This window comes from Scleropages formosus, chromosome 13 (genome assembly GCF_900964775.1).
Source record: "Scleropages formosus chromosome 13, fSclFor1.1, whole genome shotgun sequence".
In the NCBI taxonomy this organism is placed as follows: Eukaryota; Metazoa; Chordata; class Actinopteri; order Osteoglossiformes; family Osteoglossidae; genus Scleropages; species Scleropages formosus.
This window is the reverse complement of record NC_041818.1, coordinates 27,869,333-27,895,841: the sequence shown is the minus strand read 5'-3', so window position 1 is coordinate 27,895,841 and position 26,509 is coordinate 27,869,333. Positions and strand designations below refer to the sequence as shown.

Here is a 26,509-nt window from a genome sequence, read left to right as displayed (position 1 = left end):
CATGCTGCGCATTTTATTTTCCTGTTTATGTTAACAATTAGTGTTGATTTTACTGCTGCTGCGCACTGGTGTGTGTGTGTGTGTGTGTGTGTGTGTGTGAGTGAGACAGTCTGAGTTTACAAAGAGGCAGCAGGTGGCACACTGGTTAAAGCTGCCACTTTACACTCGAAGGACCCAAGTTCAAATCCCTACTCTTGCTACAGTACCGTAAATCAGTGTAAGCAGCACAATGTACAAACCTCACACTGCAAGTCACTTTGGAGAAAAGTGTCAGATATATGAATAAATGGTAGTAATGTAGCTGTTTTTAACCACGGTGTGGTAAGTGTTAAAACCTGGTGGTGATGTGGACGCGTACCGCCTGCTCTCCACGTTAACAAGCCCACCGGCACCCCGGGGGTCTCATACCGGCGCGCTGCTCTCCCTCAGAATTTCACACGCTATTAATACACGATTAATGCGTCTTAAGTTAATGGACAGATACAGATGAGAAGAGATTATGAACCATGTTCTGAATGTACTTTTAAGAGCCGGTCCACCTTCACGTAACTCGCCAAGACGCCGGGAGGGATTGGGATCTTAATCCTTTAGTATTACAAGGAGCCGTTGCCCCCGGATGAGCTTTAGTGGCTTAACGTGCCTTATAATAAGGATGCTGCCGCACATTTTTAATAACTCAAAAGCACAAGAGCTGTTTATCTCACAGTGCAGTTTTTACTCCGTTTTAACATTCATTGTCTCCATTGTTTCTGCTGGAGCCTTAACTAATCGCAACATTATGATATTTATACCGAAATTTAGCATTTTAATAACTGTTTGCCTCACCGCTGTTACGTAGGTGAGCTGACGTTGACTCTTGTTGACCATATAGACGGATCCTTCCGGAAAGTTCTGTGTTCCGTTCATGTCCTTAGCGTTAAGAGGCTGTGTTCGCCGTCACTGTGGCCAAGTCCTTCCATCCGATTGCTGTTTCTCCTCTTCTGCTGTTCCCTCCGACCTTTCCCACCATCAGCACCTTCTGATCTTCTCAGGATGTGTCCGAAGTTTGAGAACCTCACTCGCACCATTTGAGCTTCCAATGATGACTGTTCTGTTGGGAGTTGATCCAACCTTGTTCTGTTTTCTTGCCCTCCTGTCCGTGGTGTCTTCAGAAGTCTCCATCACCAGTCCGAAGGAGTTCGTGTTTCTCCTGTCCTGCTTCTTCAATGTCCACCTTTCACATTCGCAGTCTTCGGAAACCACACTGGGGGAACTTTTCTAGTCTTTGTTCTCATGAATCCATCAGTGCATTTGAGGCCATGTTCCAGATCCTTCTCTGCAAAATGTTCATTTTTCTACCTCAAGTATTCACATTGCAGTTGTTGAAACTGTTCGGTGAAGAAGTTCTGAAATCGAGGCCTATCACAGATGAAATCTCAGCCGCACAAGGCCTCACGTGACCTCTCATGACCTTGCGTGTGTATGTTTTTGCTGCTCCTCCGAGAACTTCAAGGTAGCTTCTTCGCTGCGGGGACATCAGAGTTTGTGTTTTTCCTTTCTCTCCATCCCTGTCTGTCCTCCATTTCCATCTCTTCTGCTGCCCAGCTGCTCTTTATCATGTGCAGCTTCCTGGTTCTTTCTGAGATACAGCTGTTCAGAGGGACCATAAAAGTTCCTTTCATAGTCAAACAGGGTCAAACGCTTCGAGAAGCAAAGACCCCGTCCCAGACCCCCTACCCTAAGGCCTCATTGCTGACGGGTCTTCTGGAGATGCGGAGCACAGCTAAAAGGGCTTTGCAGGGGGACTCTACTTCCCTTCTTGGATCAGAACCAGCAGGGACCGAGACGTTGCTATGGAATGCGGTGCCGTCGTCGTCGTCTCGCTCTCTCGCCTGTTTTACGTAACTTAACAAGACCTCCTCTTCCAATAATGAGTTTGTTCATCAGAGGAGCGAAGATGTTTGCAGCTTACCTTGCTGTTACAGCTTGAGTATACCGCGGTACCTTTACATAAGCGCTTTCTTTCCATGCTGTGTGTAACACTTACATAACCGGCACACAGCCCAACTGAGGAGTCCTCGCTCATCCGAAGTGGAGACGAGAAGCAGAGTCTCCATAAATCGCAGAGATGATGCAGAAGGAGCTATGGATAGCTTTTGCAGGTGTGGTGTAAAAGACAAGGTAAAGAGCAGTGAGGAAACCGCTGATCGACATCAAACGCACTGGATCTGATTGCAGTTTTTCCTCTTTTGTTATTAATGAGATAAAGGTATTTGGCACTAGGTGGCATAGCGGTTACAGCTGCTGTTTTGCACTCAAAGGATCTGAGTTCCAATCCCACCTCCTGCTGTAGTACACTTGCTCAAGGTACTTTCTCTCAAGTGATGTGTATAAACAGTGATGTGTGTAAATCAGGGTAAGTAGATTAACATCATAAGTTGCTTTGGAGAAACCCATCAAATAACTTTCAGCGCTAAGTGGTGAACTTTGCGGTGATTTTTCTCATTAATGGCTGAATATCCGTACTGTACCGATTCGGGGTAGGTCCCAGGATCTAGCGCTCTGCAGCAGGAGGGGGATCCGAACCTGAACCTGAACCCAGGACCTTTGTATCTCAAGGCAGTGAACCTCACTACTGTGGTACTCAATGCTCCAGATGTTCCTCTTTGAACCCCCCTCACACCTGTCCAACAGAGCATGGTGTGATGTTACTGACTATATGACCCCCCCCCCCCCCCCCCCCAAGTCTTCCAGATAAGATCAGTGATGATGTGACCCAGGGGCATCAGTCAGAGCTGGGTCCTGCTTACGCTGCACAGCTGAGAAGGGAACACGAAGGGCACTCTGCTGTTCTCCCTCCACCACATCCCTCTTCTGTGGGCAACATCTGACAGCCGCTGTCGTGATGGACCTTCTAGACCTTTGAGTCCGTTTCCCATGCGATCCTGTCAGTCAGCAAAGTCTCAAGATTTTTTTTTTTTTTTTTTTTTGGTCTAACAGTTGATAATGTGACTCATCTGTCCAGCTGGGTGTTTCCTCCACGAGTCCAATGTGTGGACACCTGACCAGGGCGCTGCCATTGGTCTCGCTCTTCCACTCTTTCCACTTTTCCCTGATCCCACGCCTGTGTTCCTTCCGTTGTGAAATACTTGCCTATTTACACAGTAATTATTGGAGGAGCGATGATGTAATTACTTGGCCGTGGGTGAAGGAGCGCTGCACTCCGCAGGCTGCTCTTGTCCACCTGTGCACCAACGGGATGTTTCCCAGGGTGGAATGTCACGCCCGTGTCACCGTGGTAACACCTGGAGCCGGGGAAACGGGCTCCGCACAGAGCAGCGTTGGGGGGGGACGGGCTGCGATGCGCAGAACCGAGGTCGCACGCGCTCACGCTCGGTCCTCTGAGCCGTAGAGCAGTCGGATGGACGTGTCGGTGCTGCAGGTTTTAGACACGGAGATTCTGTATTGTGGGGCCTTCTGATGGCGGTGTGTTTACATGTGGACCCCAGCAGCGCCTGTTCCAGCACATCCAGTCGATACAGGAGAAATGGTTCCGTGACCCGCAAGCACTCGGACCGCGAGAGCCGTAGCCGAGCTACCCCTGCGGTCGCCGCTCGGCCGGCTCACAGATGCAAGGAGAGGGCTTGTTTGTTTTCTAGCAAGTTCTCTATCTGGTTGGACAGCAGAAGGGGAATTTTGGGGGGGGAGAAGCACACGTCTATCGGTGGAACGGGTGTTTAATCTGGGGCCGTGTGATGGGCTGAAGCCGAGAGGCAAAACCCCGCCTCTGCTTTTCCTGCACTGGCTCCTCGAACCCCCGCGCCGGCGCCGTGCTCGGCCGTCCGGCTGCCTGCTGGCACCGAGAAGGTTCCCCTGCTGTCTCAGTACTTCTGCGGCCTGCGGCTTCCCCTCGGTTGTCTCGCGAGCCCAAATCCCGTGAGGACAAATTAAGTTTTATTGCTGATGTGAGCATCTCTGCTCAGACACCGGCACACGTGGCCGTGATGACACAAGAAGGCGGAGCTCCACCCAGTTCTGTCTGCGGCCACCTGCTCCGCTCCAGCGCGGTACCGTAGGCCAAGTGACGCCGACGTGCCGTTTGAACTGCGGGCGTCGGCTTCCTGCTCCCAGCCCGACGTCCCTCTCGAACCCAGAATCCGCCACATCACAGCCGCAGTGGTGCGTCTCTTCCTCGTTTTGCCCCGCGGTGGCGCAGCGCGTTTGTCTTTCTTTATCCATTACTGCGCGGGGACGGGCTGAGCTGCGCAGCGATGCGAACACTCAGCCTGCAGGCCGTCCCCCGTTTTCCCTCTCGCCGGGCAGTCCGGCGCGCGCGACCGCGACCGCAGGCACGGCCGGTACCGCGGTATGACTGCCGATGGCAAACGTCACACCGCTTGCGTACGTCTCCTAGGCCCCGGGTAGCTGTGGCCGGAATGCTTGGAGGAGACCCGTGTGCTTCTGCTTCCCCTTGTCTCAATCACTCGTTCATCATTTATAATGAAAGTAACCGTATTTACCAGGGTAATTTAAGTGTACTGCTGCAGTGTGGCTCCACCTTTCACCCACAAGCCTTCTCTAAATGGCCTAACAAGCTCTACCCAGAACTCTCCCAAACCGCTCCCTAACCACAAATTCTACTGACACGCACGCCCCCCTCAAAAAGCAGTTTGGTTCGGTACTCATACATGGAGTCCAGGTCCTGCTGTTTTGCATATTCTGACTGGTGGAGGCTCTGCAGGTGAGGCTCCAGCAGTGAAAGGTGTAGGGTGGGTGTGGCCTCACATAGAGCCACTGTTTTTTGAACCCAACACCGCTTGACTTGTTAGCAGCCTGTGAGAGGAAGAGATGGCAACGTGGACCCCTTTTGTACCGAGATCACTGCAGTTCACCAGGAGGACTGAGCAGCCGCTCCCGATGAGGTCTGCAGAGGGTCTTTTAGAGATGATTAAGGTGCACGGTGAGGGGACGCAGCAGTCCAACGGGGCGTCCAGCCCGACTCCTGGCCACTACACGTGGCTTTTTCCCCAGACTGGGCTCTTCATTGGCTGCTGCCCCTGAATTGTGTGGTAGGTACACTTTCCATGAAGAACCTGAACCGGGAAGGGTGTAGGTTCGAGACGTAGGCGGACGATGCTGCGGAAAGGTTATCGGCAGGCAAGCAGCGTGAGGTGCGGCACGGCGGCGGTCACCCACGCACTGCGCAGTGAGGTAGAATGCGTGTATTGATTTTGTCTATGAGCAGTTGTACGCAGATTACATAGCACCTTTACCGCAGGTCCAAAAGGCTGTGCATCTGCCTTTTTCTCCTTTATGCTCCTCCCCCCTTCCCTGGATGCTCCTCCTCTTCCTGCCCCTGTCTCTGTGCTCCTCCCTTTTCCCATTCTGCCACCCCACCGCTGTTCATTAGATTGTCACAAGGCCACAGTGGCTGTGTCTGACTGTGCTTTGTGGGAAAACTCCCAGTAACAAGTGTTTGTTTCTCAGTGTTTGCGTTTGGCGGAGATTTCAGTAAATCCCCCGATGTTGACACATTAATACTCCAGCTGCTCTGCGGCCGCATGCAGCGAACACAGGGGAGCCTTTGGCTTCGCACTGGTCCATCCCCCGGGCCTCTCTGTTTCTTCTAGCAGATGGACCACCTGGTGTGTGTGTGTGTGTGCATGCGTGCGGGAGCCACGAGAGCAGACGTACTGCTCGCTCTAAAACAGACTCCGGGATGTGACCCACCGAACGCATTTACCCGCCTGCGGTTCCAGGCAGCGCTGTGCGTTCCTTCCCGTTGTGCCGACGCGAAATGACGCTGCGGTTGAGGACACCTGAGAGGTTCTGAGATGCTGTCAGCTGGAGGCGCCAGTGGGCTTGGCGCAGAATGCCGACGCTCCTTCAGGAACCCCCTTGCAGCCCGGTGTCCTTAGACAGCTCTTTCACTGCTTTGAGGAGAGACCTTTACCATCTTTAGGACCACCAGGTGGCGCAGCAGTCTGAGCCTCTGCCTTGTTCTCCGAGGAAACGGGTTCTCATCCCACACCTGGCAGACCCCCTGCAGGAGGTGCTCTAGAGCCATTTTAACTGGCTCCTCTCGATCTGGAGGAGCGATGGCTGTCCTGCAAGGTGTTCCCATACTGCACTCTGGCCCTGCAAGCATCGTGTTACCAGCTGTCGTCCCAAAGCTCGCAGCCGTAGGTTGAACGGTAAATGAAAAGCGTTGTCCGCACAGGGTCCGCTCGCATACTCCCACCGTTCCCCCACTCGTGAAAAACACCATAGGGCATGTAGTGGTGCCCTGGAACCCAGAGCTCGCACAGAGCCTCCTACAGAACTGTGTGGGACACGCATCCGGAAAGCACCACTTGACACACATTTTAAGTGCGCAAGCGGACTCGGCTGCTTCTAAGGACACATATATTGAGGGTCCGGAACATGAGGTGAAAACAGCGAGCCACGGGGGGTCTCCCCAGGAGGTCCTACAAGGCAGGCTGATTCTTATACAAATGAGAGGGTTCAGCAGAATGCGAGGTGGGAGTGGACCTTTGTGCTTCATTCATGACTCTTAATGTTACCATGTTTGTGTTGCGGGTTTGCAGGCGACGCGCTCTGAAACGCGGGAGGAGCTACTTGCCTGGAGATCATTGGCACTGAATGGGACTTTGGAAGGGAAACGCGTAGGGACAGGTAGGGGGCGCTCCGGGCACCTCCGCCTCTCGCTCGTACAGCAGTCGGAACGGTGATGCGACTCTGACTCGGTGATGAGTGGGGAATGGACCGTCTCGCCCTCGATGCTGCATCCGAGGGGTCAGGAGAGGTCAAGGACTCAGTTTCTCGCGCTTAAAATGGATATTAAAGAGCAGGAAATGTGGTAAGCGATGAATAATGTACCTTTCCCTGCCCTGCCCTTATTACGTGGTACCGAGAAGCCAACTGGCAGCACCGTCACTTCGATAGAACCATTGATGGGCCGTGCGAAGTGCGTTCCGCCCCGGGTCGACCGATCAGCCACGATCGTTTTTTTCTGTCCCGATGGGCTCCAATCGGTGGAAACGGGAAAGCCAATCGGCATGCGAAGCGAGCGGCGCTCACGCAGTCGGACGGCGTGGGGCTCGACGTGTTGGTGGCGCGGCGCAGCGCGTCTCCGTTGGCCTCAGTTGTTCGCAGGCGCCGCTCTCAGCAGGAGCGCGTGGCTCGATTCCCTTCTCGCCAGTTCCCGGCCCAGGATGCAGAGCTCCTAAAACACACCTCTGAATCGCAGCCGTTTCCCTTTGTTGGAATTTGGAAAGAAAGTTTGCTTCTAAACAGCGTAAAGGAATATTTGTATACGGAAGCACATTGGTGCACCTTTTGCTTTTCTCACTTTTAAATGTACATATATTTATTTATCTGATGCTTCTTTCCTAAGACTTACTTGTTGAATTGCTTACACTGATTTACCTGTTTGTGTAACTGGGTAATCTGGGCAATGAGTCAACTGTTATAATTACTTTTATCTGGCGCTCTTCTCTAAAGTGACTGGCGTCCAGTCCTGGATACGTCCCCTCCCCCTCCAGCCTTGTGCCCCATGTTGCCAGGTTAGGCTCCGGCTCACCGCGACCCTCTACAAGGCAAGCGGTTGTAGACATGGGTTAGTTGGTTGACTTTGGGGTTCGTGCCTTGCTCATGGGTTCTACCGCTGAGATTCGAACCTGCGACCTTTGGGTTCCAAGGTAGCAGCTCTAACTATTACGCTATCTGCCCTTCGCTGCGTAGTTATTCTCTGCTAATGAGAATCACCAGTAGGAATGTAAACCCTTAAGGGCTGATCTGTGACCCCAGGATCAAAGCAGGTGGGCTCCTTTTCGATCAGCTTGGAATGAGCTGCTGCCTCGTGCGCCGTCGCTCCATAACCGGTCGATGTGCAGCGGGCGGACAAATGCAGTCTTTCTGCAGAATTAGATGGATTGTTTTCCGTCTTGATTGAAGTCGTGGACGTTGCTGCGGGGTTCAGTCTCGTCATTGATGTTGCTAGGAAGCCTTACGAGATCAACCCCAGGCTGAGCCGAGATTTAGCGTTCGGCACGGGACGTTTTAAATATACACCCCCTTGCAGACGAGTTGCGGCAGCGCTGAACTCCTGCACCTCCAGCACGTTCCCGGCGTCAGGAATGAGTGCCGCGTACAGCGCATTTGGAGCACCCGCTCTTCGATACACACCTTCTCTCACTGTATTTTTTAAATAGCTTATTTGTAGTTGTTCTACCCGGGAGGCTTTTTAATTATAATGTAGTGGTGAAGAGCAGGGCTGGGGGCTCTGCAGAATTTTCCCAAAATTAATAAACAAACACTGCTTGTCTGGTATGGCATTTATTCATTTAGCAGAATCTTTTCTCCAAAGCGACGTACATCTCAGAGAAAATGTGTTCATTATATTAGCAGAAAGAGACACTTAGATGCAGACGTGTGATTCTAAAGTTACTTTGTTCCTTTCCACCATATGAACCAATGTTCATCACGAGTAGCTGTATAAAACTTTATCAAAATATCCATGATTCCAGATCACCTTCCTAGTAATTTTTTTGAGATGCAAACATTTACGTTACATTACAGGAGTAGCTGTGTAAAGGTTTATCCGGCATGATCTCAAAGTTATAGTGGATTAACATTTACACCTCACATGAACATAAGAGATAATGGGAGAAGTGATTCTGGAAGAGGTGAGGTTTAAGACCTTATTTAAATGTGGACGGGGATTCGGCAGTTCTGAGTGAGAGGGGGAGGTCGTTCCACCACAACGGAGACAGAACCGAGAACCCCCGCGCTTTACCTTTTGTGCGCGGGACCACCAAGCAGGCAGACATGGAGGAGGAGCGTAGCAGTCCGAGTGGGGTGTAGTGGATGATCAGGTCTTGTAAATAGCTGGGAGCAGTTCTACTGATGTATTTGTAGGCCATAACCAGGGCCTTAAATTTTATCCGGCCAGCTACGATTATTACTGTGGTATCTTCTTATCTATGTTTCTGCATGGTTCAAGCTGAGGTATATCGTGGTGAAGCAACATACCGTGGAGGTGGAAGGTGCTTCCATCCCATTTTTTTTTCCTGTTAGAATTGGTGGGTTGGGTTTCGGACACGAAGTGCACGTCGATGAAATGACCATTGAGGGACGCCGTCCATATCTTCTACCGGGAAGCCGTAAACGGACGCTGAATTACGTTCGGGGCCTACGCAACAGCGCTGATGATTCAGTTTACCTCGGCTTCCGGGTTTGCCATTTCAAGCTGGCGAACTGACACGGGGTACAGCTTCCTCACCGTCGCTGGGCAGGTGCGAGCGTCGGTGCCCGAAGATTTGTCACGTGACCTGCTGTTTACGGCGATTCTTATAATTGCACCCAAATCCTCCCGAATGCTGCCGTTTAACGTGTGAATAGATTCCAAATGCCAGATAAATAATGTCTCTCTCGACATGCGCGTGGAAATGGGTTGTCAGTCTGGAAAGGTTATCTGTCCTGAACAATCGTGTCACTTTGTTAAGGTTCCCCGCTCGTCCGTAGAAGAGTGACGCCGAACGGGTGCCGTTGCCTCGGCTGAAGGCTTTTCGCTCATTTTTGTCGTTTCTTCCTGATGCCTTTTAAGAGACGGGTGCCGGACGCGACGTCCGCTGGCGTTGTTTTATGCTCTGTGACGTACCCTGCGCCGCCCCGAACTGCTCCGGTGGGAATGAGGGGCTGTTCGTCGCGTAAACATCCAGCTAAATCGCTTACAAAGTGCTTGAAGTCGGTTCCGCGCTGACTTTGAGAATAGAGCGGCTCCTCGGGTGGCTGCCGGGAGCAGGAATCCGTTCGTAACGCTCGATAAAGCGTGCTATTGTGACACAGCTCGGCAGGCGGCGGACGCCGCTCGCTGCGCGTGGCTCCGCTTGTTAGCGATTAGCCGTTCGCTGTTGGCCGTTAGCTGTTAACAGCACGCGGGGCCCTGCTGCCGTCACTGTCGTCCCTCAGCTTCCCGTTTCCCCGCTAAAAAAGCAAGTCACGCTTCCTTATCGATCGCCATGCTAAAGTTAGACGTGTTCGAAGGAGTGCGGGCCACGTGTCGCTTTGCAGGGTCATCCTGGGGGCCGGAGCTACCGATCAACCAGTAACTGTAAAAACATGTTGCCGTGTGGGTGGGTGTGGGTGTGCGCGCTCGCTCGCTCTGCTCTGTACACGGGCGAGTGACTCTTGGGGCTCCAGTGCAGTGGGTAAAGGCATCAGCCGAGTGCTGGTTAATAAACACGGTACGTCTCCAAAATGATTCAATGTAAATGTAAAACGGTACCAGCCGGACCCCCCCCCCCCCCGTCCTCTGGCTGCGAGATTACCGGCTCCACGCGTGTCATCAGTATTCGCACGGGATCCGTGGACTCCGTTAACCTGGAGGGGGACAGCAGCAGAAGGGCAGTAGTTCTACTGAGCAGCACAAATTACTGAATCCACCACCACAGACAGGTGGCTCTTGGAGACGGACAAGGCCTCACATCACTAGTAAAACAAAGAGATATATATATATATATATATATATATTATAACAAATGCTACCGTTTTTAAATTGTCATTTGCTTTGTTTTCCTGTTGCCCCCCCCCCCCCCCGTGTTTCTGATGCATCAGCTACATCCCAATTACCCACAATGCAATACGAAAGAGCTCAGAAGGACTTCTGCCTGGTGGACTTAGTAATGGGACAACAACTGTAAATATTATCCTTTTCTCTCCTTTTCCTCCTCATCAGCTTAATACATGGTGAGAGGTGGGTCACACTTGTACTCGTCCCATTGTTTACTGGTGCCATGTTGCCATGGTAACGTGGACGAGTCACAAGAAGGTCTGACGAGGTTGTCTGTCTCAGGGTAAAGGCCGAGGAGGAGCCCTTCTCCTGCTTTTTTCATTGGACTTATTCGTCCCCAGGACAGTGGGTCAGTCGCTGAGCATCGAACTGCACCAGGCCACCAGACTGCGAACCCGCGGTCTGAACTGGCTTTCACGGTGTTCCAGCTAACCCTTGAAGGAGCCCGACGCTGCCAGTCATAGAGAAATTGAGCCACAGACAGGTGGCCTTTAATAGCGCAAGACAGGAAGTTGAGGTCAGAGGCAGCACAGCATGTGGGAAGGACTCTGGAAGCCCATCAAGGGTCTCTGAAAATCTCTGTGTGGCTGGATGGTGCTAAAGACAAGAAGCATGGGAACCAGATAACAGAACTGTGACACCGTGACTTTCCCACATAAGTGTTGGGTCCTTCTCCTGCTCTCCACCCAGAGGTTGTCCTCAGGGCTATTGAAGTCTTTGAGATTGTTGCTTTATTACCACAACTCGCATGCCAGTGGTGATGCTGGTGAGACCGACTGCACTCAACTCAGCTTTGACCTGACCCTTAGAGACCTCGTTGGAGAACCTGGGAACTACTCTGCACATTGAACTCCTCCTTGGTGAAGGAGCTTCTGGACACAAAACCACATGGAGCTCTGGACTTTCTCCACTGGAAGAAAAGAATGGTCAGACCATGCTGAACCTACCCCCGATGTCTCCTCCCAAGTGCGGCCCCAGCCCCTACCGCACTTGGAGGCGACGTCCTCCTTGAGGCGTCCCCATGACAGGACGGGGCTCACCAAGCTCTTCCGTGGTTCTTTTCATGCAAACTTCTTGCTGATCTTCCTCCTCGTGAAGCGCACTCCTCCTTATCGTCACGCTCTTTGTCACACTGAATTCCCCAGTTTGCCTTCCCCTCGATTCTCCGTGGACAAACGTTCTTACGTTCCCTTTAAATCCCTTTAGTGAGCAGATGCTGCTGTTGCCGGCGCGGCGCTTTTACGGCTTTCCGTCCGATTTGCTCACTTCACGCATCTGTTTTACCGCCTTGTTTGTCTCTAAACACACAGTTTAATGATTAAAGTTAGAGAATTTTACAGAAATTAAAGTTTGACAAGTCTTCAGAGTAATATGTATAATTTGTAGGTTGTTAGTTGCAGCTATTGCGTGCTGGAGGGAGTGTCTTTAGGATATCCCCTAATCCTTACATATTTTTATTTATTTATTTATTTATTCCCCCCCCCCCCCCCCCAGTCTTGCTGACGCAGGTGGCTGTCATGTTTCCATGGAGCTGCTGTGCTGTTCAATGCGCGTTACCCTGACAATGACCCGCCATTGCCCTGACCTCCGCTCTTCGCTGTCTCCCTAGGTGCCCTGGCCATCCTGATCCCAGAGCTGGACCTGGTCATCTCCCTGGTGGGTGCCGTGAGCAGCAGCTTCCTGGCGCTCATCTTTCCCCCCGTGCTGGAGCTGCTCACCTTCTACAGCGAGGGCCTCTCTCCCTGGCTGATGTTCAAGAACGGCATCATCGCCGTCATCGGCCTGGTGGGCTTCGTGGCCGGGACCTACACCTCCGTCGAGGAGATCATCGAACGCAACAGCAAGCGCAACAGCACGGCCCTGTTTGGTCTTTGAGAGGGGGTGGGGCTAAGTGTTGGAGCAGGGTTACCGCACATATCACCGTTGCACTTTGTCATCCTGTTTCCATGGTACTCGCACACCCTTTGTTGTGGTGCACACACACTTCCATTAATGGCAGCTGGGAAATGATCTCAAGTGTTTCCCTTCTTTTTGCTTTAATCCACATGAAAACCGTCATTGCTGTCAAATACCTTATTTCACCTGAAATGTCAAAAATTGGTTGACGGGAGGCGAGTAATCAAGTCAGCTGCTATTATCTAGGATACAGCTTCCCTGGAAGGATATAATGTACATTTTTTGCCTTTTTTTGTTTTTAACCCCTTGATGTGCAGTCCCACCATTTCTGTGCCAGGGCTTCAGCTCTAGCCCTTATTCCATTCAGTTTCTCTTTTTTTCCACTTCATGCGGAAGTCCTGCACAGAAAGCTGAGTGTGGAAGACCAGCGTGCGTCTCGCTCAGCTCAGCGGTCTGGGAAGCAACGTTCAGTCCGAGTGCGAGCGCCCATGTGACTGAAACGGTCACCCTCAGGGCCTCAGCTTCCTGAGTGCTGCTTTGTCCACTGAGAGGGGAGCTCATACAGCTTCGCATAAATTATTAAATATCTATAGCTTCAGGAATACAAGAGCAGGGGCGTCATATACACAGTTAGACACTCAGAAGTGTTTGAGTATTTTTGTTTGCAGGGATGCACAATTCCTTAACTGGACTTAGTTACCATGGCGACTTAATGAATCCACACTGTGGCCCCAGCAGCCAAGTAGATGCCGCAGAGCCCGGGTTCTGTAGCTGGAGGGGGCAAGTTGAGTGAGCCGAGTATTAGTTTTTCAAGGCAATGGACATGCCAGGGGCCATATTACCATTGAACAAGGTGCCTTCTGGGAATTAGTTAAGGATGTGCTAATGGTGCTCAGGGCCAGCAAGGACGGCCAGGCGGAAGCGCTAACCCCAGCAGTGTTCCCAGTGAGGTCGAGCGGTTCCGCCAAGGACGCCTCGCACAGAAAGACACACTGATGCCTCCACCTGCTATGTGGAATGGATGCCGGTGCACGTATTTATGGGAGATTTATGAAATATCGTTATGTGTCTGTAAACGCTAGTCCTTGAAGTGCACCTGCCGTCAGCACGCTCCCACTTCTCTGTAGCACCAGTAACTTTAGTACTCTGATTCAGTCCTTTTGGCAATTGTGTATTAATTTGTGCCAAATACATATTTTTATATTTAAAAGTAGTAATTAATCATGTAGAAAATGGCCATTATAAGTGGAAATATGGTTATACATAATATAAAAATCAGACCATGGACTAAACATTCTGATAACAAGGTGGCCTGACACAGCAACACAGGAGCGTTCCCAAACACACGCACAAAACCACAGCCTGCCACCGGGCAGTTTGTTGGAACCCGGGACACCAGTGGCAGTCGTGTTCCAGAGGGTAATGGAGGCGGTTAAGGAACTCCCACTCCTGCGGTCAGGGCTGCTGGGGCAGAATGGTATGATGTTTAATTTCCTCTCTCTCACCACCAGGCGACTCCTGTTTTGCTTTTAGAAAACTGCACATATTTCACTTTTTTTGTTTATCATTAAAACTGTTCATTTTTGTTTTACCATTTTCACCACCAGGTCCCTGTTTCTTTTACTTTCGTTGCTCGTGTTTGGGAGGAAGTCCTGTGCTGTGCCGGGGTCAGTAGCGCCAGCTCTTCTGTGCTCGGGCCAGACTTTGACCACCCGCTGCTGCTGAACGAGTTAAATCACAAACGGTCCACAATTAGTGGCGAGTCAAATCCTTGAGGGTCTCTGCTGTTGAACCTTGCAGTGAATCACAATACTAAACCCTGGTATCTTCACAAATATATCTAGCTGTACAAATGGCTGATTCAAACTGGCATTTGTCATTTTCTTTGGGTAAAAGTGTCATCCAGAATTATGGATGAATTATATCACGGAATATCGCCGGTGGTAGTAAAGGGCGTAGTAGCGACGCTTTGGTGCATTTTAGAAGAATAGTCGGTTAGCAATGTAAGCTCGTGCTGTAGGACCTCATGGTTTTTAGTTTTTGCTTTCTGTGGTTCAGTTTGCCGGGTGTCCAAACAGTCCCCAAGCCAGCGGTGTCACCGAGTCTCTCTTTCATACCTCAATTTGCATACTGTCTGTATACAGTATAGCAGTGTATATCTTTACCGTGAGTCCACTGTTTGCATTCTGCACATATTGAAAATGCTGTCTGCATTTCCCAGTATGTTCCAGTCAAAGACCAGGGCCGGGCCGGGCCGGGCGGGGCTGGTCGTATTGGCTCTCGGTTCACATATCTGACAATTCACGAGTGAACTCGGCTGGAGGCACCGCACCGGCTGATGGCCGTTTGATTCCCTCGTTGCACTTTCGTTATTAATCGGAACGTCTGTTTGACCGCTGAAACGCGAACAGTGTATCGTTTCTCTGGAACGGTGATCGGGCCACTCGCTCGCGTCTATCTCCACATAATTGATTTCTGCTCATTCGGGCTTCCTTGACGTGGTGGAAAAGTGAAATCTTCTCCGATGAAACTGGCCCGGTGCGTCGAAATATACATGAGGCGTCCCGGCCAAAGTTCTTCGTTTTGCGTATCGCGTTGAAAAGGCCGAGAAGGGAGCGGTCGCCGAACGAGATGCCAAATGGTAACGTACATTTTGCGCTGGATTTATTCACGCCTTTGTCTGTTTGGTCGGTGCAATGTGGCTGTTGCAGCTTTTTGCTTTTCTTCTATTTATTTCTATAGGGAAGTGATCAGTTTGGCGTTACTTTCCAATCAACGATGGAAACATGTTTTTTGAATAGTTTTCACTACTTTTATATTTTATTTACACGAAACCTTTGGGGATAACTCAGGAATTCAGGCAGCAAACATGGCGGAAGCTCCATTTTCCAGCGCAGCTCTCTGTTCTGCTCCCTGATTGGTGGCCCGTGCAATGGCCGGCCCCTGATTGGTGGTCCTGAAACTTAAGCCGTTTCCTGATTCGTAGTTGTTAGATAATGTGTTCTTTGAATGATACTTCACATATTGGCCTGTTTCTGATTGGTGCCCCTCAAATGGCTCCCCAAGATCCTTGATCCATGATTGTTGGTCCTTAAACAAGCTTTCCTCTGACTTGTAGCTGCCAGATAATCTTTTTTTTCCTTCCTTCCAATGATACTTCACATGTTTCTGATTGGTGGCTCTTGTATGGCTCTCCAAGATACGTGATCCCTGATTGGTGCCCCTCAGCTTAGCTGATGTCCGATTGGTGGCCACATGTCAACCCCCAGCAGAGCTGTTACTCCGCCCACATGCAACTGGGACCCAGAAGTGCCTGTCTTTCTGTTGCTCTCTATCCTCACTGACCACTGGAGATGAGCTGAAAACCAAAATGTAACATCAGGGAATCTAAGTGTTTAGAGCAGCGTCGCCGAGTTTGACGCTGCGGTAAAACAGACGTGATGGGGAACGTCTACATGTCCACATGTCCTCGCGTTCCCTTCTCAGTCTCCAGCCTTAGCACATAAAGCGAAAGGTTGATAAAGGGTAGAGAATCACAGTTCGTGCTTCACGTTTCATGCAGGCATCACATGCACTTGAGGAGTGAGTGGATGTAAATTCTGTCTGCAAAATAAATTCTGTAATAGATTCCAAAGTTGATTTTAATGGCATGTCTCTGGATTTACTTACTAGAGGAATACGGGCAAAGAATCGTTTTACTGTTGTTGTTGTCGTTGTGTTTTTTAAAATCATTGGTTTGGTTTTGTTTAGATATTGATGTGTTTTTCATCATTACCAAACATGTTTGCTGAGAATAAAGGGAAGGTCAAATTGGACGTTTCATCTTTTTTGATATCAGGAAAATTACATGTCAGCACGGCTACGAATTGCCAGCTCACCGCATTAATACCACAGTGATCTTGGGTGCTATTTCCAGCGACGCACCATTTAAAAGTGGACGTAAACAGCTCATTTCGACAGCTGACGGCTTCCCTAGAACAACGGGGAAACATAAAGAGTGTGAAACCCAGTGCTTCTGTTGTACCTTTGGATCTCTTGGCTACAGACCTATTTGCTGGTGGAACGGGAGAAGGTGTGTTATGTTAAAAACAAACATGCATAATGTATTTATCAACAATGTGGAAACATCTTCATCCTGCTGATTAAAAGTGCCTCCTCGGGAGAGCAGAGGGAGGACTTGAGTACAACAGTTTTCGAGGACGACACAGTGAAACAATCACTGCGCAGCGTCTCCATTAAAAAGGTCTCAATCTCACTGAAGCCCAGTTGAACTGTCTCTGAAAAAGACAGCTTAGCTAAAATATACATATTTTGTTGGTACAGGATAACATCCAAACTGGTTGGCAGCTATCACTCTTTTCTGATTTGTACTTTGCACATTAAAACTAAGCTTGTATAAATTATTTTCAGTTACTCTGAAGTGGTCTGAGATCCTCATCTGTAGCTCTACTGCTTTCTCACAATTGAATCTATAGGTTTTAGCTCTTATGAAATCATCTATACTGTTAATTCCTATTTGGAATACTTTATTTTATTGGCCTCTAGATATGAGCGGGGTGGACAAACATAACAGCATCCTGCTCATGGAAATAACTACAGTATGTACGGTATGTGCGTCCAAAGCGACAGGTTCCCATTTGAGATTAAACGTCATGACTTTCCATTGTATGTAAATTTGTCTAACAATAATCAACATATAATATTAAAATGACACAATGAATGACAATTAACACACGAAAACAGGCTGAAATTAATGAGGCGCTCAATGACGATGCTGTATCTTTGCTTGTTTCTGCCCGTCAGCGTCGCTCCGGCACACGGCTCATCCGCTAGTCGTCAATAAGACTGAGCCACCTAATTCCACAGAAGCGCGGCTGTGGCCCATGTCTCGCTTTTCCACACAATCGCTGTGTCTCGGGCGATTTCAGGCAAGGAGAAGCACGTAGAGAACACGGCCGTCCTCACCGACCGGGGCAAACGTTGAACCGGCAGCTGTTAATAACGGATGGACAACAGCAGACTGTAGAGTTGAGAACATCAGAGGCGTCAGGTTCTGGAGTTCGAGTGTGGGGGGCCAATTGTTTGTCTCTGGGATACCACTCCTCTCCACTCCACCACTTGGAGGTCATAAGGTTCAGGGATATTTGGAGGCAGCACCATGCAGCTGCGGACTTATCGAGCCACCCTTAGGCTGCGCAAAATGGGTGCTGTTTTTAACGTCCTGTCTCTTTAAATCAACACGTGCCCCTCACTTGATTGCCCTCAACCACATGTAGAAGCCGAGCGACCAGCTCTTTTGCACAGTAGCTTCCTGTTCCACGGAGTCAGGGAGCAGCCTTCGCTCTCCTGCTCAGAATGTCACCTGAAGTCCTCCGAACATCTTGGCATAGATGGGAACGCAAGGAATCATGGGATCAGAAGAGCAGAAGAATGGACCGCCTATCCCCACAGGTGCTCTGAGAAGACAGTCGGCCCACACTTTAACACTCGTGCAGAAAAGCGTTGGCGTCCCCATCCCTACCTATGGTCATGATCTATAGGCATCAAGATTGTGGACACAAGTGTCCAAAATGAGGTTTTGCCACCAGACTGCTGGTCTCTCTCTGGGACAGCGTGGAGTTTGGAGATCCAAGAGAGTCTCCCAACAAAGCCTCTGCTCCGCTGGGTCGAGAAGAGCCAGTCAAGGTGGTTCTGGCATGTTGTAGGAATACCCCCTGGTCATTTTCCATGGGGGGGGGAGGAAACACACGGTGCGGCTCTTGTGTGGGAGCTGCGATTCCTGTTTGTGGTGTGGCCCTTCAGAGCCCTGCTGGGGTCCCGGCTCAGAAGTGACCTCTTGGGTCGATGTAGAACAGATGTTCCCAGCCTTTCCAAATGTACCTTCCCTTGTAACACCCGCCTCGCCCCAGGAGGAGAAAGGGGAAAGACCCAGTGCCTGGTCTTCTTCTGTGGAGAGAAGAGCAGAGATGCAGGAGTCCCAAATTCTGCTTGTAAAATACAAAATAAACAGTAATTTCATTAAAAAAAATCATCTTTACCAATAAAGTTTTATAATAAAACTAAAGATCTCATATATAACGTAAACATGGTAAAGCACTCCACCGTTCTGCACTTTGACTTGTTGCTTTGAACGGAACATTTTCTATGAAACTTCTGTGAAGTGAGACAAGGGACAAAGCTCTCCAACACTGTCCAACATTTCCAAATTTGTCTATGGGGCACTCTGGTTTCCGCTGAAGAACCCGTTGGGTTTCCTCCTGGTGACTGGATGGGAGAAGCAGCAGAGATGTTTTCATTCACAGGGCGTCATTTACCGCGGTAAGGGAGTGTGTTTGTAGGCCAGCCATTGTTCTCGCCCAGCGAAAACGTTCCCTTTTTTCCAGAAGGCGGCTGAAACGGTTTAACCTGAATAGCGACTCTCTGTTTCCGTCTCACTGACCCATTTCTCTGCCCGTCACGTTTATCCTTTGTTCTGTTGCTCTTGTACAGTTTGGGTTGTTGTCCTGCAGCCGCTGTGTCCCCACTGCGAGTCTTTTCCCCACTTTCAAAATCAAACACACACACACACACAGAGCGCTGCTTGAAAGTGCCTGAAGCCCTTGTGTCCTTAGTTTTACCACGAAATGGGTATTTATTGAGAATCAGTGTTTCTCCTCTGACACAATATGTGTGTAATGATCAATTCCATGTGTTGTTTAGAGGAAATCGTGTGTTATGGAAACACACAACTAGTGTAAAGGTGTAAAAATAAGTGAAGCCCAAGTTTATTGGATAAACCAAGTAGGTAAGTAGAATCAGGGGTGTAAATCAAAGTTTTTCATTCATTTCATATGTCTATTTTAACATTTACATATTATAAGTTTATTTTTTAATATTTTTCACAAGAATAATAAGCACCCCTATAGGGTTCACATACTTTCAATCGGTGCTGTATACATAACTCGATAGTTTAAGACGCACCATCTTTAGCTCTGTTTATGTTCTCCATCAGTTACCATGTTTCACCCTCTGTAACGAACAGTTACAATTTACTATGTACAATCTGGAGATAATGATACAAAGACCGTTGACACATGGGTCTTGGCGGAAAAGCCACTGGACTAAAACACGTGGGATGAGCAGCGCTGAACGCGTGACAGGCTGGGGGTCATGGTTTCAGAGGGAAGTCGCTTCGAACCTGCTGCTCTGTGCCAAGGGCCCCCCACCTCATTCTGGATGCACAGCACCGCTTCCTGGAAAGATCGATGCGAAGCAGAATGCACAAAGGGCCACGCTTGTTGCAATTAATCCCAGCACCCAGAGGAAACCCACGCACACACAGGAAGAACATGCAAACCCCACACAGACTGAGCGGGGATCAAACCCACCTTCTCTCGCACCATCCAGGTGCTGTAAGACAGCAGCGCTACTCGCTGTGTCACCATGCAACCCCAACCCAAGCACAAATACTCATTACCTCTGACCTCCAGGTTCTCCACCTTTTCTAGGCCCTTCCGTGAGTACTGCACATGCTTCATACAAGATTGCGGAATTTTACATGTGTGGGTTTCCTCCAGGTGCTCTGGTTTCCTCCCACAGTCCAACGACATGCTGTTGAGGTTCACCCATAGTGTGTGAGTGACAGACAGAGAGACTGTGTTCCACTGATGTATGGATGAGTGACCCAGTGTAAGTAGTGTATCTACCAGTGTAAGTCACCGCGGTGAATAAGGTGTGTGGGCTCATAACACTACATAGTTTGTTAGAAGTCGCTTTAGAGGAAAGCGTCTGATAGATAAATAAATGTAAATGTAAATTTGGAGCAGCTGCTCCTCCTATTCTGATCAGGTAATACTTGAAAAAGAGACTTATTTCTTATGTGTTGCTGATACATCTATGAATAAATGGTATCTGCTGAGCTGAGCGGACAGGAAGTTAAACTGCAGTTTGGTGTCACACCCCACTGAGGCTCCTTATTTGCACTCAAAGTGAGAGTTACTTGGCTCGGTGTGAACGAGTGACACTGCTGCAGGAGTCAGTTGGAGGGCAAAACATGGCAAGAGTGGCCAGCAATGAAGAGGCACTGCTGGAGGAAGGGAACCAGCGTTGTGCCTTCCAGTTTCACAGCCAGAAAGTGAACATATTTATTAGAGGTGGACAAGAATACACCCGAGGAACCCTGCTGGATTATTTAGCTGTTTATCACATTCACCTGGCAGGATACTATAGTACCTTACACTCAGGGTCATGTACTTTCCAGTTGTTACATTTATTCATTTAGATGATACTTTTTTCCAACTTACAGTGTTGAGGTTACAGTTATTTACCCATTTATACAGGTGGATAATTTAGGGTAAGTACCTTGCTCAAGGAGACTACAGCCAGAGGTGAGGCTCAAACCTGTAATCTTTGGGTCCAAAGGCAGTAGCTCTACTCACTGCATTACCAGCTGTCCATGTGACACACTTTCCCAGTTGAAATACTGCAGTGGAGCGTGTGCTCCTGCTGGGATATTGGTATGGGAGGTAATTGCTGCTCTCCCAGCATGCATTGCAGCTCGATGTTACAGTAATGTTACAGTCGCACATATACTTTTATAGTTATGAAATTTATTGCAAGCGCTATGTTTTAACATAAATTAATAGTAAGTTACATGGTATTTTGAAGTTTAGTTTGATAACGCAACCTTTTTTTGGGCGGCAACCATCATCCGGTAACTTTGGCCAGTTGATTTGGTTCAGAACAACTAGTCAGAAAGAGTTTTTTTTAAAATGGAGGATTCGGTATGGATGTGCCGTGCCAAGTCCAAGCTCCAGTTGCTGGGTTTGTGCGTCTGAAGAAACTCATTTGGAGGAAAGTGTCAAGGGGCGAAAACTTAATACGTCAGCAAGGAGCTGAAGTGGACAAGCGCAGCATTCAGCAAGTAGAAAAATGGAGAAGGCGAAGTTTCTGTGTGGACTCAGGGTACCTGGCTTTCCAGCGCTATGCTCTCCGCGCTAATGGACTTTAATAGGAGCGATCAGCAGTAATTTCCGGTGGAAGTTATGAAATTTATAGAACCTTTTGGTGTTGGCTGAAAAGGGATTTGTATCTCCGTGTCTCAATTTAAATCAGTTTTAATGGGAATCACTGGTGTATGTCAGGATTACACCATCTAATGACTCCATTAAAGCCCAAAGGCCCATAATCCCACTGTCACCACAATAATAAAAACTGTGCCAATGGATATTATTTCATCACCATCATTATTATCCTTTATTTAGCTCACTCCTTTGTCCGAGGCAGCTTGTGCAATGAGATAATTAACTTTACAGTGATTTATCAATTTATAGAGCTGGGTCATTTTTACTGTGTCATCTCAGGGTAAATGCCTCAATCGCAGGTACCACGGCAGCTGTGAGATTCGACATGATGTTAACTGTTGATGTAACGTCATGATTTATGCCCAATTAGCTTGAAAATGTTTCAGAAAATATTTTTATGTACACCTCACACGTCTGATTAGATTTCAGCTGAGGACCAGCGTTCTACTTTCCAGGCTGAGCGAGAAGAGGAGTGAAAAGGTGCTGAAATGCACACGCGTGTTCGCACGCGCCGACGACAAAGGGGAGCAGAATGGAAACACAATTTCGCAGCTCCGCTCACGGCCAAATGTGCATGAAAAGCACAAAGCGATCTTGGCGACCGATTATGCCTTAATGCCACTGTAACCACTCGGGCGCCTTTTTCTTACGCACGCAATTCATGAGTGCCGACGTGTGACTCTGGGCGTGCGGACGGGCGTTCGAGCCCAATAAACAGAGTCTCGTGATAGAAGGCTGACGCTTCGCTCCAAACTCTTCACTTAAAACTGCCTTTCTCTGAACACTTGAGTCCAAATGGACCTCCTGCATAGGTGTGATGGGACCTCCGCATCCAGTGTGATCTCCAGCCCGGGTTTGATGGGACCTCCACATCCAGTGTGACCTCCAGCCCAGGTTTGGTGACCTCCAGGGCAGTTTGACTGTAACGCAAGCTGCTGTATCAGCTCTGTGATGTCTTTCTTGACACGATTGTGCTCTTTGTGGTCCAAGATCCTCTCGACCCGCCTCGCAAATCACAGCCTCCCTAATCCGCCCGTTGTTCCCTTCTGGTATCTCGCACCAGTAAGTCAGTCGGGTGATGCCCCCTCCTCCCCCTCTTCCTCCTCTGCCACTCTCTGTTAGTGTCATATCCTCAATTTGGCAGCTAAAGCTGTTTATATGAAACGCATATTCATTCTGGGAAAGGGGCTGCGTGGCCTGCAGATTATTTCTAATATTCTGTTTTGACATGTGGAAAGACGTTGAAATGATACGGAGCGATGAGCAGGAAAAGAGATTTATACACAGTAATGGGATGGAGTCGAACCCATGAATGGCCTTTGGCAGCTTCAATAGAAATGAAGTTGCAACTCACTCAAAGCTGCATAGAGATGATATGTTATTCCTCTTTTTAATTATTTTCTTTCAGCTGGTTTTTTTCTGTATTCCATGTGACGGTAATATTGTCGCACCCAGAAGTGTCACAGGTGAGTTTGTAGTGCAGCGCTAATAGGAGCATCATTTCCGCATTATGGAATTGAGCTTATTATGGCTTTGTTATTTGTCAGGTTATTAGCGCTTGGTGTGCAGCGATAATCTGAGTTACACGTCAAAATTACCGAAGGGAGAAATGCGTGGGACAGACGGGGGGGTCTTTCTTCCTCCTGCAATTATTCCAGCATGTGGTAACACGAACGAACAAACAGACCCTTTTCAGTCGTATGAGACCTCGCTGAGATTAACGATGAAAAACACCGGCAGATGGACTCAGACTCTGCTCAGAAAAATTATTTGCTTTATTCGTCGTCTTTCGTGCCAGGAGAGCTATGAATCTGTGTGTCGTAACCACGACTTTCAGGTGACCCCGGGTGACCCCAGGTGACCTGGTGAGGCTATATCTGTCGTTTTAAAAAGGACCAGTGTAAACGTACTGGACCGCGTGGCTTGTGGAACTAAAGTGAGGGAGCCGTAAAATGATTTAGAGAGCGATCGGCAGCAGGCGCGCGCGCACACACACACACACACACACACACACACACACACACACACACACACACACACACACACGCACGTGTAGGAGGCCTTAGCCTGTGAATGCTGAAAGTCAGTGCTCAGGCAGTTGAACCTCATAGACTGATGTCCTCCAGAGTTAAGTGCAGCACCTGTGGACCCCTTTGAGAAGGGTGTGTGTGGGGGGAGTAAATCACAGGGGTCGCTGCATCCCTCACTTCATGTCACAACACTTCATGGAGCCCTGATTACAGGTGGCAGGTGTCTCTCTCTCTCTCTCTCTCTGAGCAGCTGTGAACGGAATCCTTAACCACATCGACCAGCCTGTGTTCACAAGTACCTGGGTCTCAATCAAGATATGTGTATAGGAGGAGTGGGAGGGGGGAGTAAAGTAATTTGTTCCAACTCATTTAAAAATTAATCTCAGATGTCTCTGTGGTCAGAATGAATTTACAAAGTAAGGAATGTGTTTGTGTGGTTTTCTGCAACAGGTACACATTCCCATCGTCTAAATATGAAGTGTGGCACAAAAATAGAAAGTGGTCCAAATGTGTGCTGTACACATTGATCAAGGGGAGATGTACACTGATTCACCACATTCATAACTCATTTTGTTTGTTACTCCAAAATCACTTTTAGTAAGAAGTCATAATCAATACAAGGTTAATCATAGCCATTCTTCAGTTTATTTCTTGGTCAGGTTATGGAAAGTCTCAGATATAGTTATGATGACATAATAGTAACTTTAAAGAATCTTACAGTGATTTACCCATTCTTACAGCAGGGTAAGGTTTACTGTATCAGTGCAGGGTAAATACCTGACTCAAAGCTACTACAGCAGCAGGTGGGATTCAAACCCAGGTCCTCTAAGTATAAAGCAGTGGCTCTGATCACTCTGCTATCTGCAGCTCTTAAAAAGGAAAAAAAAAAAGTTGAAATATTTGTAAAAAATGTAATATTTGTTAACTTCAAGCTAAATTGAAATTAATATGACTGCAAATAATAACAACCTGTATTCTGCTGATTGTTGAGCAATTCATCCCATAAAAAAACAAGTTTCTCATTTTGTAGATGAACACTGACACATTTGAGCAGTAAACACCGTGGAAGTGAGTTGAATGAAAGCGGCACCACATTCCCGTTCTGTGCTCTTCGCTGCCATCTATCTCCCTGAAGAGGAAACACAGGTCATGTTCACCACACACACACACACACACACACACACACACACACACATTTTCAGAACCGCTTGTCCCATATGGGGTCACAGGGAACCAGAGCCTACCCGGTAACACAGGGCGTAAGGCCGGAAGGGGAGGGGGACACACCCAGGACGGGACGCCAGTCCGCCACAAGGCACCCCAAGCGGGACACGAACCCCAGACCCACCAGAGAGCAGGACTGCAGCCCAACCCACTGCGCCACCGCGCCCCCCTCATGTTCACCACTGCAGACAAATTTTAGAAAATAGAGGAGAATGAAAAGCAGTTGGGAAAAGTGTGTATCTCTGAACATTCTTAACTCACACACACTGTCTGAAACTTCTTGTCCAAAGTGGGGTCGCGGCAAACCGGAGCCTAACCCGGCAACATAGGGCACAAGGCTGGGGGGGGGGGGTGCACCCAGGGAAGGACACCAGTTCATCGCAAGGCACCCCAAGCAGGACTCAAACCCCAGAGCCACCAGAGAGTGGGACCTGGCCAAACCTGCTGCGCCACTGCACCCCCCCCCCCATTTCTAATGGGACTGTCGCTAGTTAGAATAGCATCCTATTGGATTCCTCACTTTTGTTGCTGGGGTATTCGCTGCTGCCAGTTGGTTCGCAGCGCAGCGTCGAACCCTGTAAACCTCTCCGTCTCACTGGACTACAGATTATCCTCAGGGGCGCAAGCAGTCAGCCTCAGTGGGTTATTATTACTGAAGAAGCTTTCATACTCATGTTTTATGAACAGTCGATTTGCTTCACAAAGGGCCTTTTTTCCTAATGTGGTTCTGATTTACGTTCATTTAGCTGATGCTTTTCTCCAAAGCGACTTACTATGTTAAAGTTACAATTAACTGCCCTTTTATATAGCTGGGTAATTTTACTAGGGTAATTTAGGGCAAGTACCTTGATCAAGGGTATTACAGCTGGAGTTGGGGGTCGAATGTGTAACCTTTGGATACAAAGGCAGTAGCTGTAACCATTACACTACTAGCTGCCTCCAGTGATCTTTGTTACAAGAAAGCAATTAACCCCCTCCCCTCCCCCATAACACCACTATTCATAAAGAAGGAAGAGATGAAATGTATGATTTAACAGAACACAGTGATTAAATCTGTGTCCATAAAATGTGCACAGTCACCCATAAGAAATGTAGTGACTGATTCCCCATTGTGGTTATTTTGTGTCTATACGCACATCAACAAAAATTACAGGTGACGTTCATGCGCTACTTTCTATAAATACGACACGATATGAATAACGATAGAAATGTAGCAGCACATGGAGCGGCTGGATGAACAGCGATGGTTTGTCACATTCATGCAGACACAGTGGTTTTGATTTATTCCATATGTTTGCTTTTAGCTATTTTTTAAAAGGTGGTGTAAGCGATGGAGTGTGACACTGGAGCGCTCTCTCACACACACACACACACACACACACACACACGCGCGCCTAGTGTGAGAATGGAAGTGACCAGGAATCGAACCCGGTGCCTCCATTCAGCCTTGACGTTGGTGAGGACTTTGAAATGCTCCTCGTGCAGGACTGAGACTCACAACCTGTGTGGTTTTTATTTGTACCGTGGTAAATTACTGATCTCTTAATGCTCCCCCTAAGGACGGCGCCCCTTGTGGCTCCTGAACGCCGGTGTCCGTCGCTCGCTCTGCTCTGACTCGACGTTCCAGGTTCCAGGAACAGGTGATGTCTGCTCACAGCCGGCGTCTCCTCCGGTGTCGGAGGGGCGGAGACACCTGGACCCCCCTGAGGTCGCAGGCCTCCGTGGCCCAAAAAGACCTTCATCGT

At 48.9% G+C, this 26,509-nt stretch overlaps 1 protein-coding gene across 2 annotated transcripts in view; it reads left to right on the top strand.

Annotated features, from left to right (window-relative positions):
- The window catches only part of slc36a1 (solute carrier family 36 member 1), a 29,282-nt gene extending 15,111 nt beyond the window's left edge, over positions 1 to 14,171 (top strand). For both annotated transcript variants that reach the window (XM_029257624.1, XM_029257623.1), the window contains exon 12: positions 12,162 to 14,171. In XM_029257624.1, the coding sequence (XP_029113457.1) occupies positions 12,162 to 12,427 (266 nt within the window). In that variant the 3' untranslated portion in view covers positions 12,428 to 14,171. The remainder of the gene's footprint in view (positions 1 to 12,161) is intronic.
- The last annotated feature ends 12,338 nt before the right edge of the window (positions 14,172 to 26,509 follow it).